At 49.5% G+C, this 16,418-nt stretch overlaps 5 protein-coding genes across 5 annotated transcripts; 4 read left to right on the plus strand and 1 right to left on the minus strand.

Moving 5' to 3' along the window:
* Positions 1-112: 112 nt before the first annotated feature.
* Positions 113-738, plus strand: BO88DRAFT_92474 (uncharacterized protein). The gene has a single exon (XM_025713265.1). The coding sequence runs from the start codon at positions 236-238 to the stop codon at positions 599-601; it is 366 nt and encodes a 121-aa protein (XP_025567091.1). The 5' UTR covers positions 113-235; the 3' UTR covers positions 602-738.
* Positions 739-2,719: 1,981 nt separating this feature from the next.
* Positions 2,720-6,114, plus strand: BO88DRAFT_421700 (DDT domain protein; the record flags this gene model as incomplete). The annotated part of the gene is made up of 7 exons (XM_025708533.1): positions 2,720-2,722; positions 2,812-2,853; positions 2,931-3,074; positions 3,129-3,231; positions 3,294-3,310; positions 3,367-4,970; positions 5,049-6,114. 7 exons carry the CDS (start codon positions 2,720-2,722, stop codon positions 6,112-6,114), a joined length of 2,979 nt encoding a protein of 992 aa, XP_025567092.1.
* A 616-nt stretch (positions 6,115-6,730) lies between these two features.
* Positions 6,731-8,686, plus strand: BO88DRAFT_379586 (coenzyme A transporter). Its single transcript, XM_025704491.1, has 2 exons — positions 6,731-7,309; positions 7,385-8,686. Exons 1-2 carry the CDS (start codon positions 6,977-6,979, stop codon positions 8,357-8,359), a joined length of 1,308 nt encoding a protein of 435 aa, XP_025567093.1. The 5' UTR covers positions 6,731-6,976; the 3' UTR covers positions 8,360-8,686.
* Positions 8,687-8,938: 252 nt separating this feature from the next.
* BO88DRAFT_400938 (RNA-binding ATPase activator ESF2) lies at positions 8,939-10,299 on the plus strand. The gene has a single exon (XM_025705715.1). It carries the CDS (start codon positions 9,001-9,003, stop codon positions 10,054-10,056), a length of 1,056 nt encoding a protein of 351 aa, XP_025567094.1. The 5' UTR covers positions 8,939-9,000; the 3' UTR covers positions 10,057-10,299.
* A 4,103-nt stretch (positions 10,300-14,402) lies between these two features.
* On the minus strand, positions 14,403-16,417 carry BO88DRAFT_400939 (ribosome-binding protein NMD3). Its single transcript, XM_025705716.1, has 2 exons — positions 16,266-16,417; positions 14,403-16,170 (listed from the first exon to the last, which is right to left on the minus strand). The coding sequence occupies exons 1-2, from the start codon at positions 16,325-16,327 to the stop codon at positions 14,655-14,657; spliced, it is 1,578 nt and encodes a 525-aa protein (XP_025567095.1). The 5' UTR covers positions 16,328-16,417; the 3' UTR covers positions 14,403-14,654.
* Between the last annotated feature and the right edge of the window lies 1 nt (position 16,418).

Raw genomic sequence — 16,418 nt, forward strand, 5'->3', positions numbered from 1 at the left:
TGGATAAAGAACCATGATGTAATCCACCGCCCGCGCCACAACCAGCCGCACCACATACACACACACGTACACACCGCCCTAAATCATCAGACGCGGTGCGCGCCAGTTTGCTCAGTTTGGCTCATCCACGTGCAACCCATCGCCCGAACACGGACCCACTTGATCAGCCAGTTTTGCAAAGTTTATCATCAGCCATCAGTCCCAATGCAGTTTAGCGCGCATCGGGATCGTTCCCATGGATTGTCACACTGCAGATGAGACTTCCGTTGCTTTCTTCTTCTTCTTTGACCACTTTCATGCTTTGTTTCATGCACAATGTGAATGGGTTGTATATTGGGTGCTATTTGGGGATATAATCAAATTGACAGATTTCTTTCAAGGGTGGAGAGGTTGGATGGATGCCTTGCGTTTTGTGGGGAATGTGGTTTGTTTTGGGTACTTACTGGTATATATTTGGGTGGGTGATAGGTCAGATGGGGGTTACTATGGGGGTGAGAGTAGTACGAACTTAACACATAGTAGTAGGAAAGAGTTTGGGCAGATGATGTTTCACCTACTATGGGTTTGTTTAGGTGGCTTTAGGTTTATGTCTTACAAGTAGGCCGTGTTTCTAGAATATGGTGGGCGTTTTAGTTGATGTTGTTCTTAACGACGGGGCAGAGATTGCATAACTCTATTTTCGGGTTCTTGGACAACTGCCATTGTATGAACGATGATTTCCGAATATATTGAAAGAACTTAATAATATATTGAAAGCTTTTTATGGTAGTGGACAAGCTTCTCCATACAAGTAATAAAGGAAAGTACCGTTTTTGTTGTGGTGGATTGTTGTATGCGGTAGGTGGTGCTTATGTACCGTATAGTTAGCCAACACTGTAGCCTGATCGCGATAACCGTACTGAAGAACATGGCAGATTGGTCTCTATTTTATCTATGATGCGAGGATAAGAGGGGGACCATAGAAAGAGAATTAATTCGTTAGTAGAAATGATGATGGTTTGTAGATAAGATGGCTATAGTATGATGGTAGTCTTTCAACGTATGACCTAGCGGAGAGCAAAGATTTACGCGACAGATACTAAATCTGGCTTGTTCTAGATCTGGCTGTCTTAATATTTGTTGTATACAGTATTATCAAGTTGGTGGAGCTTCTGCTAATCGTTAGGTATACTGCTAAGAAGCCCGGGCTACTTTTGCTCACTATGGAGTCCAAGTCTGTGTAAATCCATTGCTACCGAGTTTAGAAGAAGATTGTCTGTATCAGATACATGAGAAGCAGGCTCTAATCTTTAGTAGATATCGATTATTAGTTGATAAGCTGGTACCATGCATACATGATAAGTTGCTCAAGCATGTAAAGTGATACAATAGCCAAATATAATCCGGTAGCAGCATAGATTCCCTAGCCCGGGGGATGCAGATAGAGGAAATACAAATGCATACCTGCTCCTAGTGAGTCAGAACGAGGTGGGTGCGAGAATGGGCAAGCTCCGAGCATTGAACGGATACCAGGTCAAGTACCCGGGTGAAACTACACGAGGACTGTCAAGTCAAACTATGACACAAACAGAACAAACAGCTTGCTACGACAATAATACTAGCACTGAACCACCACTAATTCAAAGTATATGATTGTAGTAAGTCAGAAAGGTATGTAAATCTGGATGTGGCTGCAAAACTACCGAGTTGTTGACCTCGAGTCGCAAGGTCAGTGAGATCGTCCCCGCAGACGGGTCAGGCCGTGATCAGATAGAGCCAGGTAAGAGGAACAAAATGGGTGCAGGCAATACCAAATTTATCTCAAAATAATCTCCGGGAAATGACGAGTCGAATGAGTGCAAAAACATGGGGGTAATGGGGGGAAGAGAGGGACGAGCAGAAAGGAAACGGACACTGGGGGGCAAAGACGGGGAGTGGGAGAGGGTTAAGGGAAGGAGAAGCAGCCTGAAGCGGTATAGCGGCAGCGAATCCCTACCGAGCGTCCGCCCGACGTCTTGTCCGTTCTGTTCTCCTCCTCTCGGCCAATCACCGTGCCCGGTGCCTCGGCGGCCCTCCCACCACTTGCCGCAATGATCCTCATGGGGCCCGGTTCTGCCGTCGCTCTTTTGCGGCGACCGCTTCTCTCCTTTCTGCCTTCTCCTCCTCTTCTCTTTCTTCTCTTCGCCTTCTCTCTCAGTGCCTCTTCTTCACTGCTGCCATCCCTCACGCCTCGCGCATCTTCCCCGCACGCAGCCCCGTCTCCCTGGGATATTATACCCGCATCTAGATCTCGACTCCACTTTCGACTGAGCTTGCGGCTCCACGCTTCCCTCGTCTCGTGTCTTGGTCGCCTCGGGTCCGCGCAACTGGTGTGAAGCGCGATTGAACACGCGTCGTGTGAGTAAATCCTCGATCTACACTTTCATCCAGGCCTCGCATGTTCGTTGGCGACTGCCCAGGCTTGCAGATGCACCATCGGATCGCCTTTTATGGATCCCAAGGATCTCTCCGCGCGCAGGCATCTCGCATCGAACCCACGTCTTGAAGCACAATGAGTCTTCCACGTGCTTTGGGTTCTTTTTGCACTGCGCATTGCTCTTTATCTTCTGGATTCTTTGTCCTTTGTCTCTGTCATACTTATAACTAACTATTGTTTGCGCTTTCTAGTCACATCCATGCTTTCCACCACCCCGAGCAGTCTATGATCGATCGTATTATAACTAATATTCCTTGAAGGACCATGGTATGTCGCGAACAAATTACAATGCGCTGGATGCGAGACGCAATGGATGGCAGGAAGAAAATTGCAATGAGACTGACTTGGCTGTTCAGGTATTGTTCAAGCGGAAACCGGTCCAGTACCTTCCTCGACCGGTCATTGAAGATGACAGCTCCGAGGCATGCATACCCCTCAACTTTTGATCGACGTACCTGCTGACATGAGATTGCAGGTCTGGGTTATCCCGGAAACCAACGAAGTTTTCGTCAACTATGAACCGTATCTGCAAAGAATGGATTTCTACAAGCAGCGGAGGTTCATTTGCGAGATAACAGGCCACTCGGGCCTAACGTTTTTCGAGGCTCTTCGAAGCGAAGTATGCGAGAGATTATTCGCGTATTCTTGTTCCCAGACGCTAACGTCCTGTTAGATGGAGGAATCGCGCGAAGTTAACAGCGCATTCCCCGATGCCCTCAAAGAACCCATTCTGCGCCGACTTCAGTTCTCCACAGTATCGCGGGTCGATAACCTTGGTATGTACATAGATGGTCGATACCATGGACATCTTGAGTGGAAGCTAACATGCGCATTTTAGTGGATGAAGTTTACGAGGTAATTACGTGGTTTGGAATATATTTGCCGGTTTGCATGTCGCTGACTAGTAGTAGGAGTTCAAGCAGGATTTTTACCCAGGAGAACCCGTCCTGATTTTACTGGATGATAATACTCGCCTTCACGGCACAATCCGAGACAAAGTCAATTTTCCGGACCAGCTCAACCCCGATGGAACACTTAAAAGGCCGGCCTATTCCACGTATCTCGTCAAAGTTACGGATCGTCCCAATGAAGAGGCGCTACTGGACCAGGAGCACATCACTCGCGACCGGAAGACATTCACCAAGCAAATGCTGCGTGCGTTCATTAAAAACAACGTTACTCGAGAATCGTGGAATGGTGCGCCGTGGCTGGTGAAACCTTCTATTGCGGAGGAGTTTAGGATACCGACTGAAGTACCAAAGCACCTGCAGTACGGGGCAAAGGTTGCAGAGAAGAAGGCGATGAAAAAAGCGGACCAGGAAGGCTTCTTTGGCTTTTTCGCATCCCAGCAATTACCCGAGTTGAAGCCCGCGGTGAAGGGCCAGAAAGGCAAGCCTTCCCAACAGGATATGGCCCGGAACAAAGAAGCGCAGTTCCTCGAATACCAACGCTCACTCAACGGCAACCCGACTTTTGTTGTCGCCAATAAGCCCACAAACGGAGCAGCCCGATCCACCAAGACCCAGGAGACGGAAAAGAAGCCACAGCCTGCCCCTGCGGTTGTCGTCAAAGCCGAGCCTCCCAAGGAGCCATCTCCTCCCCCGATCAAGTACCCTATTGAGGACCTCGATATTGCTCCAGACCGCGAAAAGAAGAAGCAACGCCCAGAATTGAAGTTCTTAACCGTGGACGAGACCGATGATCCCGAGGATGCTGATCTCCTGCATGATGATATTGACTTGGAATCAGTCGGGCGTCTTCTGGAAACGTGGAACACTCTTAACGTCTATTGCGAAGTGTTCCAGCTCGATTCCTTCACATTCGATGATTTCGTCCAGGCTATGCGGTTTTCATCTGAGGACGTGGACTGCGAGCTATTCGTGGAGATGCACTGCGCCGTCCTGAAGAAGTTGGTCAATTCGGAGAAGGATGACAATGGCGCTGTCCAGATATCTCTACCGGAACTTCCAGACGAAGAAGAGGACGAATCTGAAGAGGAAGACGAGGAAGAGGAGGACGAACCGACACCCGAACCTGAGCCAGTGGTCACGAGAATGACCACTCGGAGTAGCCTGGCGAAGGCTGAAGCAGAGAATCTCAAAGCGCAGGCCGATCGGGAGCGGTCGAGCTCCGTGGAGGTCAAGATTCATCGCGCTGCGGAGATGTTTGGGGAGTACGGCTGGATCGATCGCCTGCGGAAGCGTGATTTCCGAAACGGGGGTTGGGAAATGGTGATGATCGGACTCCTGCACCAGTTGTCCGCCCGTCCACGGATGGAGAAGGTGTGCAATGAGATTCTGAAGCACCTAGCTCCATTGGACGCGGAACCCACCCAGGAGACTGCGCAAGCTCAGTACTCTACACTGGATGTGAACCTGCGCGTCCAGGCTCTCCAGATCATCTGCATGCTCAGCCTAGAGACTAAAGCCATCCGCAACTATTTGGAGGAGTGCAGTAACCAGATGACCGAGTTCCGCAAGGAGAAGATCGAGTACCAGAAGGCGCGCAAGGCAGCGTATGTATACCTTGTTGAACTGATTCCGTTCACAGAAAAGCTTTTGCGATAGACTGGCTAACTTTATCACGATCACAGTCTTGAAGAACTCCGCCGGTTACATCAGGAGCGCAAAGCTCTGCAGCCCGAACCGGAAAAGTCACCCAGCCCAGCACCTGAATTGGAAGCCCTGGAAGACTCCAAAATGACCGGTGTGGATGGTGATTCGGAAGCTGTGGATTCGGATGAGGAAGAAGTTCCTCAGCGGACGCTTCGTGGAGGCATAGACCGGGCGCTTGAACGCAAGCGCAAGCAGGAGGAAGAACGCGAGAGAAAAGAACAACTCGCCAAGCAACCCAAGGGCTCCAAGCAGTTCCAACGAGTGCTCAAGAAAATCGAGGACCAAAAGGCCAACATCCAGAAGCTTGAAGATAAGATCAATGTCGTCGATAATGATCTAAGGGAAGCCGACTGCCCACGGACCAGGTGTCTTGGAAAGGATCGGTTTTGCAACCGCTACTGGTGGTTCGAGCGCAACGCCATGCCATACGGTGGAATGCCCAACAGCTCAACGGCAGAAGCGCAGTACGCCAACGGTCGCCTATGGGTTCAAGGACCCGATGAGATGGAGCGTGTGGGATTCATCGACGTCTCAGATGATCTGAGGAAACAATACCAGAAGGACTTCCAGACGACTCCGGCGGAGCGCAAGAAGACCGAGGAAGGACATACCAGACTCACCAATGCCACCGAATGGGGCTACTACGAGGACCCAGAGGCGATCGACGCACTTCTCGACTGGCTTGATTCGCGAGGCCACCGCGAGTCCAAACTCCGCAAGGAATTGCTGCTGCAGCGTGATAATATCGTGAAGTACATGAAACACCGCAAAGAGTACCTAGAGCCGACGTCCGACGAGGAGGAGTCGGAGGATGTCCCGGCCAAGCGCATGACAACGCGGAACAAGACGTATGTGGATGATAATAAGCATCGCTGCATGCGTTGGCGCAATACCACGGCATTGTCGGACAATGGCCATCTTCATGTGGATGCTTCACGGCCGACGAAGCGGGCGAAGAGGATGACGGATGAGCCCAAAGAAATCAAGGCGACCAACCGTCAAGGCAAACCGCTTACGCGACAGGGCACCAGATACAACTTTTAAAGCAACCCGTCGAGGCTCCTTTTTCATTTTGGTTTTTGGACATATAGGTGTTTCTGGGGGTTGAACTGCATGCATTGCTGAGGATACTTGGAGTCGTCAGCAACCCAAAAAAGGTTAGTATATCGATAGAATTGCATGAGCGACGCGACCATGATGCTTTTGATTTCCCGCATATATTTCCATTCTATGTTATACTTGAGTTCGTGATAGACGGGAAAGGGGAGTGTTGCTGGGCTGCGGAGGATGAGATTTACAAGGCATTGCCAAGTATATATATAACTGATGAAAAAGAAAGAGAACTGCCTGCCTCTGACTCGCGGGTATTGTACATTATCTTCCGAGGAGACGAATAGAGGGGATTCTGGTATAGTTGATCTTAGTATTCAGTGGTGGAGTTAGCTATCTTTATCTCCGGATGAGTAACGCCGCGGCTGCGGTTGGCCCTCCAAATCCGGAAAAATACGACCGCCCGCCACTCGGAAGCCGAGGTGTTATGTGACGGTATTCAGCTGACTGGGCAGTGGCAGCGGCTGGTATCGGCATGTCAGCCCGTAACGTCATCCCCGGCGATTCTGAGTTTCCGCTCTTCAGGCCGCCCGACGGAGTGCCACCATGACGATGCTTTATCATCCTACGCCTGGTGTCTGGGGCGTTGCTAGTTACTAGGCCTATCTTTTGTTATCTTGTACTACCCTCCTTGTTGAATCTCTCTCCGCTGTGAGAAGCAAATATTTCTGACTGTTCACCCCGCGGCATCCTATCTCCATGGCCCCGATCCTCCGCTAGCCCGCGACAGACCTTGCTGCAGTCTCCTCAGATCACCCCCCGAAGAAGCACCGGGTCTCGTGCCAGTCTTGTGCTCATGTCGGCTGTCATTTCGGACCATGCTCAGCCTGACTCTTCTACTACCGGATCCGACCCCTCACAGTTTCGTCCTACATCACCATCCGTAAACAATTCGCAATCGTTCTCTCCTCAGATGGAGCAAGTCGCACAGTCGAGACCGGCCCGAGGCTCGACACCAGGCGATGCAACTGATCGCCTAGCCGTGGGTACGGCGCAGACGACCGCCGTCGACGATGCCTCCACCCCGCGTCCGTCGCAAAAGAGCCGTGGCGCAACGCAAGAAGTCAACAAGCGGAGCGTAGACTACTTATTACGAAGTGGAGTGGCGGGGGGTTTGGCGGGATGTGCGGTGAGTTTTGCTTCTGCAGGAACGCAGAGGATCGGAATGCGAACCGGACGTAGTAGACTAATTCGTGTCACCTAGGCCAAAACTGTTGTCGCTCCTCTCGACCGCGTCAAGATCCTATTTCAAGCGTCCAATCCACAATTCGCCAAGTATTCCGGTAGCTGGTTTGGCTTAATAGCGGCTGTCCGCGATATCAGGCGTCATGAGGGCCCCAGAGGTCTCTTCAAGGGCCATTCGGCGACGTTACTCCGCATTTTCCCCTATGCCGCTATCAAGTTCCTCGCCTACGAGCAGATCCGAGCAGTGGTGATTCCGTCGCGCGACAAGGAAACACCGCTGCGCCGACTCGTCTCTGGAAGCATGGCCGGCATGACTTCTGTCTTCTTTACGTATCCGTTAGAGCTTATTCGAGTACGCTTAGCATTCGAGACGAAACGCACGTCTCGCTCGTCGTTCCGCGACATCATTCGACACATTTACAACGAGCGGGTCACTATGCCATCATCGACGGGGGCATCTGTAAAAGAAGCCCCAGTGACCGCCACTGCAGAGAGTGTCTCATCGACGGTGAACAAAGTCGTTCCTCGTTCTGGACTGGCCAATTTCTACCGTGGATTCGGCCCGACTCTCATGGGAATGCTTCCCTACGCCGGAATATCCTTCTTCACCCACGACACCGTTGGCGACTGGCTGAAATCGCCGACGCTATCCCCTTACACCACGATACCTGAATTCGAAGAAACCGGACACCCGAAGAAACATCGTCGGCAGCAACTAACCGCCGCTGCGGAGCTTTTCTCCGGAGCGATCGCGGGTGTTGTATCGCAGACTTCCTCGTACCCGTTCGAAGTGATGCGACGACGCATGCAAGTCGGCGGCGTTGTCGGCGATGGCCACCGACTCGGCATTGTCGAGACCGCCCGCACGATATTCCTTGAACGGGGCTTCCGTGGCTTCTGGGTTGGGCTGACGATCGGATATCTCAAGGTGATCCCAATGACGGCCACCGGATTCTTCGTTTATGATCGGTTGAAGGGAAGACTTGGCATTTAAGAACCAAACTAAACCACTGTGGATCTGCAGAATTTGTCCTCATTTTCTTTTTCTTTGTCTAGATATATACCGAATTGGCGTCGTTGGATTCGATACCTGCACCTGCATTTGTTCATACCCAAATTATCGCATGCACGAGAGCCCGGTCTGGGCTCGGCTCTCATGGGAACGGATGACGGAATATTGTATATACATATACACTTTAGAATGGCTAGCGCTGCGCACTATCTCAGTGAGAGCTGATAGTTGCGATCAGTTGATAGTTGGAGCGATCTACACCTTATCGCGATCATATGCAATCATACAAAGAGAACCGTTATATCATCCAGCCAAGAATCACTCCTTAAAAGATCTATAATCATCACTTCTTCTGTACCTATTACTCTCGTACATCTCAAGACTCCAACTAGCCAATCTACAACCTAGTACCACCCCCTCCCTACATCGAAGTATCTAGATCCTGAAGGTGATGAAGTCCGAAAATCCACCCCTCCGATTGGCCACCCACCGCGGCGCACAGACCACCCAAAAAAAGTTCCCGTTCGATGAACTTCTCTGCGATCATCTCCAATTCCAATACTTCTATTTCTTTCTTCTCCCCTCACATACACAGTATACAAGATACGAATATATCTAGCATAATGACCACCCGCAAGCGCAACGACTTCCTCGACATCGTCGAAAGCGACGACGAATCCGGCAACGACGACCGCGGCTACGACTCCGAAGCGGCGGAGCAAGAAAAGAGCAAAGGCCGGGCCGTGAAGCGGAGGCGCACGCAACCAGTGCAGTCGACGAGCGATCTACACGGATTGAACGATGATTCGGGGGATGAGGACTCGGATAATGGGGTTGGGTTGGGAGATAGTGAGGATGAGAGGGTGGTTATGAAGGGGAGGAGCAAGAAGAGCAAGAAACAGGCTGCTGCTGCTGGATCGGAGGATGAAGACGATCAGGAGGAGGAGGAGATGAGTGATAACGACGAAGACCACTACCTGGACGCCAGGACGGAAACAACAGAATCATCCTCCAAGAAATCAACAAGCAAGAAACCCCTCGACAAAGCGAAGAAGGCGCCTAAGAAAAACAAAACGGGGGTGATTTACTTCTCCTCTCTGCCTCCGTACCTGAAACCGTTCGCGCTTAAGAACCTTCTCGAGACGCGGTCGTTCGGGCCGATTACGAGGGTGTTCTTGTCGCCTGAGGTCCGGCCTGCTAGTGCGCCTCGTCGGAGATCTAATAAGCGGAAGACGTACTCGGATGGATGGGTTGAGTTTGCGTCGAAGAAGACGGCGAAGATTTGTGCGGAGACGCTGAATGCGACGATTATTGGGGGCAAGAAGGGCGGGTGGTATCATGATGATGTGTGGAATATGAAGTATTTGAAGGGGTTCCGGTGGGCGGATCTGATGGAGCAGGTGCAGAGGGAGAGGTCAGAGAGGGAGGCGAGGAAGAGGGTGGAGGATTCGAGGGCTAGGAAGGAGGATAAGGTGTTTTTGGAGGGGTATGAGAAGGGCAAGGTTATTGAGGGCATTCAGAAGAAGAATGAGGAGAAGGGGAAGAAGAAGAAGGATAGTGCGAAGGATGTTAGGATGGTGTTTAAGCAGAATGAGGTTAAGCTGGGGAGGGATAAGAGTGTGGAGGATCCGGGGAAGCTGGGGGATGATACGAAGAGGGTGTTGGGGAAGATTTTTTGATCTTCTACTATTCTCGTTTATGTAGTCTAGGTTTCCTTTTCTTGGTTAATAGATATCCCTATTGTCTTGTTCATTGGTCTATGGATATGGTGGTGTGTATGCTAAGCTAGTACTAGATATAGATCTTTGCTCCTTGGCTGCCTATACAGAAGGAGGAGGGTTTCCATGCCTTAAATGAGATTGCTCCTCATGACCATGTCAAAGCATAAAGGTACCCTGCCTATAACCCTAGCTGACCGTCCCGATACCAGTAGCGTCCGCAAAGTCTAGATCAATCTTAGCCCAGCTTGACATTGAACGAAGCTGTGATCAACGATACAACACACCGACGATGGTTGTTCCATTTTTATCAAGACCAGCTACTCCGGTAGATCCTAATACTGCGGTTTCTGTGGGAAGATATGCGCGTATGAAAGCAACGTCTTTAGATACTCTCGAGAGGCTCTGCTTCGGTCAAAATAGTCGAAGCCATGATGTACTGTATCATCAGTTCCTTGAGCCGCGATTTCACTTGGATAACATTGATCGCCTCTTATAGTGACTGAGAAAAAATATGCTTTTGGAAGAACTCCATCGAGAGCAGGTACTTCTTGTGAGACGCCAGCTAATCGGAACTCAGGTGGGAAGCGTCCGAGGTATCATGGAGCAGTAGTCAAGATATCCATTAGAATATGTATCCCGAGTAGTGAAAGGTGTTGCTGCCGTAAGCGGATTAGAGAAGACCTACAACCACTATACTGATAGTGAAGTCCCAGAGGTTCTGTCCTATAGATAATGTGCCTCATCATAAACTGCTAGATCGAAGCAATCACTTAGGTTTAAAGGAGGCGGATCCGTAAGGGACAGAATACTAACTCCTATTAGGTCTCGGTAGGTTCTTGAGAATTCTGGCCCACTCACACTTCTCTTCTCATGCGATTGGCGGCCTCTCACGCGTGATCCAATCGCGAAACCCCAGTCTTTGATCTTGATTGTTCAGAGTTTTGAAACATGTGCGGCCCTGCTGTAAAACCTGTGCGTAAGAGAAGGACTTCAAGGGGATAATAGCCAGGGGGGTTGGTAGGTTCCGATTATGTACAGCTACATATTGTCGGACTTGTTTTTATATATCAGATACTATCAGGTCTTTTATCCAGAGTGCTGAAGCACAAGGCAGGGAATATATCCAGACTCTTGGACTAGCCCAGTAGTATTTTCAGTAAATTCCTGATCTTCTTTTTGCAGGTCTTGTAGATAAGAAAAGGGCTTCAAATATCTTAAGTGCTGCCGAACCGCTGACAGCAACTTGGTTTTGCGCTTGATAGAGGTTTCCTCCGGTTGCAGCAGTTTTTGCTTCGATTATAAGAAAGGGGAATCAAAGCCCAAGGGACGTTATATGAGGGTCGCTGATAAGAGTGAGGTTTCTTGCAGGTCTGTCTCCGCAATGACTTTGCCTTTCTTGGGTATAAGAGCGTTATCTAACTCCGCCGGCGACACTTGACCATAGGCTGCACCATTAACTTAATCTAGCATTTCGAGACAATTATCAACTTACTCCCATGGGTTTGTTGAGTTGACTAGGAGAGCGCATCTCCACTAGTATTCCTTTCAACGCCAATACAGCTGTCCTTGTCTCCCTCACTGATGTTTCTATCATAGAAAACACCTTCGTTCGTCAGTAGGTTCTATTGCTTAACCCAATAGAGGAAGCAAGCCAAGTGTGCCCTTTCCAAGGTCCAGCTGGATGGGCTCGTCATCATATGCAACACCGAGATTAGTGTCTATTCGGACAGAGATCTTCTTGTCGCACTGCGTTGAGCCATCATGTTCAGTGGAGGAATTTCGAGAATTTCTAAGGCCTCTGTGAGATTAGAATTGGAGACGAGGGCATCTGCGCTTAACAGAAGAACAGTAACCAGTAGCTAGATTTTAGGCACGCATCGAATCGGTATTCAGTGAGCTGTTGTGTAGAGCAGCAACCAGACATGAGATAATTAGCCAAATGATTCGGGGTTACTGGTATTGTCTCTGAAGACTCATGATTCCATAATGTTGATATGAGATCGAATTTCTCGGGCAAATGCTGTATTAGCGCTTGTCTAATAGGAAACAAATTCAAGCGGAATTATAGCAACACGAAGAAGAGCATTCATCTTTGGGTAGAGTACTCTGAGGCATCTTTTCACAGAGATGTGCAATTAACAGGACGATAAAGTGGACGTCGTAAAGAGTGCACATATTACTTTCTCGTGCTTCTGTTTTGCCGCAATGATCGTGTTGACGCGGTAGCTCAACGACATCTAATAACGCAAGCCAGTGTATAGGAAGAAAACCTGGATTATCCCTGCAAAGAGTAGGTATGACTGTGCAGATGAAGTAGTCTATAGTGTTCGACAAGATGTCATGAACAGTCTCACAGTATATTAAAGTAATGCTATCGAACTCCTGTGGTAGAAGATGTCCCAGTCTCGTCGTTGTACTAGGTACCAGATTTCATGGAATTTCGCGAACTGGGAAAAATAACCTAAAAGGTGATTAGCTCTATATTCTGTTCATTAGATCGGTGCAAATCCCACAATTCGTGGCCCCCTCAGAGCTGGTTGTCCGCCCTTCAACTCCCAGACCTCTACAAATGCTGAGAACGGATCATACCCAATCACATGCAACAGCTTTAGTTTTGACTTCCTTGTACAACCCTGGCGTGGAATCCCGAAGCTCATCTGTCACACATTCGATGTTAGATGTATCGTGGGAGTCCTCGTATCCGGATTTCCGATTAGCCGATTGCGCGTGCTTATAAAGTGCTGCGGAGGATTGTCATCGAGGAATCCTCAGATCCAATCTTGGGGAATTATTGGACTTGATGTCTGACATGCCAGTGTATTCCACTAAACCAGGTAGACAGCCACTGGTAAAACATCGAAGCAGCGTCCAATATAGACAGGTGAGTATTGCCAACGACACCAGTTCTTGGACAAACGCCTGGGATAGGTCGTGTCGTTTATGTCATGAGCGTTTAATAATTATGCGAACCCTTGAGCTAGCGGGACTTGCATCAAATAGAAAGATAATATTGATTTCTCGCTGACAGTCTAGAACACCGTCGGCACACAACTAAAAATCAGCGGCTCCGGAGACATCCTAGAACTCGTAGATATTGGGTATCGTTATAGAACGGAGTCGCGGTTAGTAAAAGCCTGAAGAGCCTGCAGCCACCCACTGGCCAGTGACACTCCTGATAATGACTTTCTTGACAATGGTACGATAAAGAAAAACCCCACCCACCAGGCCATGACAAAGAGGACTTTGAGGCCGAAAAGATGAAGGAGTATTCCATTCTATTAGCTTCAAGATAGTGTATGCCCTACCTAGCATACCATAGTCATCGCCTCGGATGTATCTATATAATTGTGACTCGGAACCCAGTGCTTCGGCGCTATAGTACATAGCTTGTTGCTGCTGTGATACCAATGCCGCACTAGTGTAGTACTGATGTCCATGAGGCAATGGGCCAAAAAGTCGGCTTGCTTAAGGGAGTGGTTTCTGTTTTGCATGCAGTGCATATCGAGAAGAAGACATCAACGTCTTGAACAGTGGTTTCTGCCTATATCCTGGCTCTTTATAAATATCGTATGTATAAAAAGATATCTCCCTGTGTATAATGATAAGGTATGCATATTCGCGTATCCATATCATTGCTGCTGTTGTGTTGTTTTGATAGTTTTCGTCTTGAAAGATGCAAGTCGCCTGTGTAGCGAAACCTAATCGCCCCCCCGGCTTCGATTTCGATGGTTGGCAGAGTATTACTCCTTTGCAGTACTAGTTGGATGACGACGAAGGGACCTACCTCTTCGTCCACTCTTGTGTCATGTGCTGTAGAAGTGTTTTCTCGTTCAGCTCTACTGAGAGTCTCCATAATCAAGCATCTTGCTCAGTTCCATCCTCTGGGCAAAACCGCTCAGCCCGCTGGCTGATCTTGCTTTAGCCACCAAATTCGTGGTGTTCGGACTCATTCTTATTCATGCCCATAGGGCTCTAAGACGGACGAACAGTGCTTTAATTGTACTCCATGTACAAGCCGACTGAAAAGAACCAGATTTTCTCATCTTTCGGTGTTTCTTCTACCTAGGCTTATTGCATCATGCCATCTCTGAACCTTCTCTTGGAACCAAGCGATTAGGGCATTGTGTAGTAATGAACTGACTTGTGGGATGAAAGCCTATATGATCTCTTGAGTGGGATTGGTTCTCCCTTTGATTAGTGTGATAGGGTTCGCGAGTGGAGTGTAGATCTAGGATATGATCGAGTTGTGTGGAAGACAGAAGACGAGGCCTGCAGAATCTGGATTTATATAGAGCATCGGAATCATTGTCTATTCAATACCTGCAGTTACTGCCAGCTACTATATTCACGATGATCATGTCGGACGTGAAGCTCTACTTTGGATGAGGAATACAAGTCAGACTTCACCAATCCTAATCAATGTCTAATCATTCACTTCATCTATGATAACTTTTTATGTATCAGACCGGATATTGTTAACCATAACGATATCAGAATAGCCATGAAAACGCCAGAAACCCCTATGTGCAGTCGTGATTAAGAAAGTCCCGTGGAACTTAATGGTCATCGTCCATGTTCAACTCGTCAAAGTCATCAAGCAGCTCATCCATGTTGATCTTGGGCACCTCCTCGTCATCGCTATCCTCGTCCATATCCATGCCACCCTGCTCCACAGGGGCACTTCTCCGTGCCTTGTACAGATCAAGAGTGCCACGCAGTTCCTGATCTTCTTCGACATCGCGCAAGAACATCTCGAAGTCCTCTTCAAGGCGGTTACGCTCGGCTTCCTGCTTACGGTTGAGGTTGCCAGCCGCTTGCTGCGCCGCCTCCTCCTCGTACTCAAGAGCCATACGCTTAAGACGCCAGTTACGGTTCTTATTCTTCTTCTTGCGGGCGTAGAATTTCTTCACGAGAACAACATCGGGAATAGCGGAGCTGTACTGGCCACTAGCCTCAATCGCCTCAAAGTTGGGGTCGTTGAAGTTGGTTCCAGTCAAGTGGTAACCGAGGACGGAGTCACCGACGTGGAGGACACCACCCAGGTGAGTGCGGGTGAAATAGGTTTGATCGTTCGAGCCAAGATCCGAGGCACGGGCAACGGTTGCCTCGGCCAGGTAGTACCGTCCATTCGACCGTCCAACCAGTTCAATGTCCATAATGATAAACTCGGTCAGCTCCGTCACATCGGCAAGACTCCTGAAGGGCGATCTCCAGTAGGTGTTTGTCGGGACATCGGCGGTCTGGAGGGTGTTAGGGTCGAGAAGGTTGACAGAGGTACCAACGCGGTAGCAGAGGGCCAGGGGCGAGATGTTGCCCAGCGATCTGGCAAGCTTAATGGGCAACGCAACCAAATCATCCTTGCAGATAGGGATCAACTCGATCGAGAAGGTGAACTTGTAGGACTTCGTGGAGGTGTGGATATCCATGGAGATCAGCTCCTGCGACTTCTTGACCTTGGTGGGGACGACGGAGGAAAGGAACTCGACCATCTTCTCCGCATGGTTCCTCTGCGCAAAGTAGAAGTCCAAACCGTCCTTAGCCTCCTTGATGTTGATTGTATCGCGGTGAGCGTTGTGCTTGAGGATGATCTGCTCAAGGTACAAGAAGGTTCGCTTGTGAGGCACCTTCTGGCGCAGCTGAATGCTGGAGTTCCAAGTGTTGACAGTGAACGACTTCTTGCAGTCAGGGCATTGTAGCGAGGCGACAACGTATTCAACCTCGAAAGTCTGCTGCACAATAGTGCCCTGAAATGCCTCCTGCTGGATGGTGATCTTGACCTTGATACGTTTCGAGTGGGGTTCGGTCCAGATGAAGCTGGCATCGATAATGCGGACCTTGGACAAGCCGCGGAGCTTGCGCAAGCAGTGTGCGAGAAGTTCCTTCGATTCGAGCGCAGCACTAACCCAGCTGGTGGGGGGCTGGAGCCACCGCTCGCAGTCCTTGCAGCAGTGAAGAACTGCCTCTCTCTGAATGCCTTGGGAGATATCAACCGTCAACTTCACACAGTCCTGACAAAGGGCACCAGCGGATGTTGTTCCATCGATAGGCGCGCCACAGTTGCAACAAAGGATACTAACAAGCGATGTGGTTAGTTAAGGTCCCCGAACAATATTGCCCTCATGTATGTTTACAGGGAAATTTTTCTTTCGATTTGCGGGGTAACTCACGTCGCAGCGATCTGCTCCTGCGGGGCCTCGAAAGGCACCGGCGCATCCAGGTCCATCGACATGTTGGAAGCAGGGATGAGGCCTGACACCAGATAAACAAGAGGGTAAAAATAGGGAAGATAGAAGAGCCGGCGACTCCTGCTCGCTGAATGA

The sequence above is a fragment of the Aspergillus vadensis genome (genome assembly GCF_003184925.1).
Source record: "Aspergillus vadensis CBS 113365 unplaced genomic scaffold BO88scaffold_2, whole genome shotgun sequence".
NCBI classification, from domain to species: domain Eukaryota; kingdom Fungi; phylum Ascomycota; class Eurotiomycetes; order Eurotiales; family Aspergillaceae; genus Aspergillus; species Aspergillus vadensis.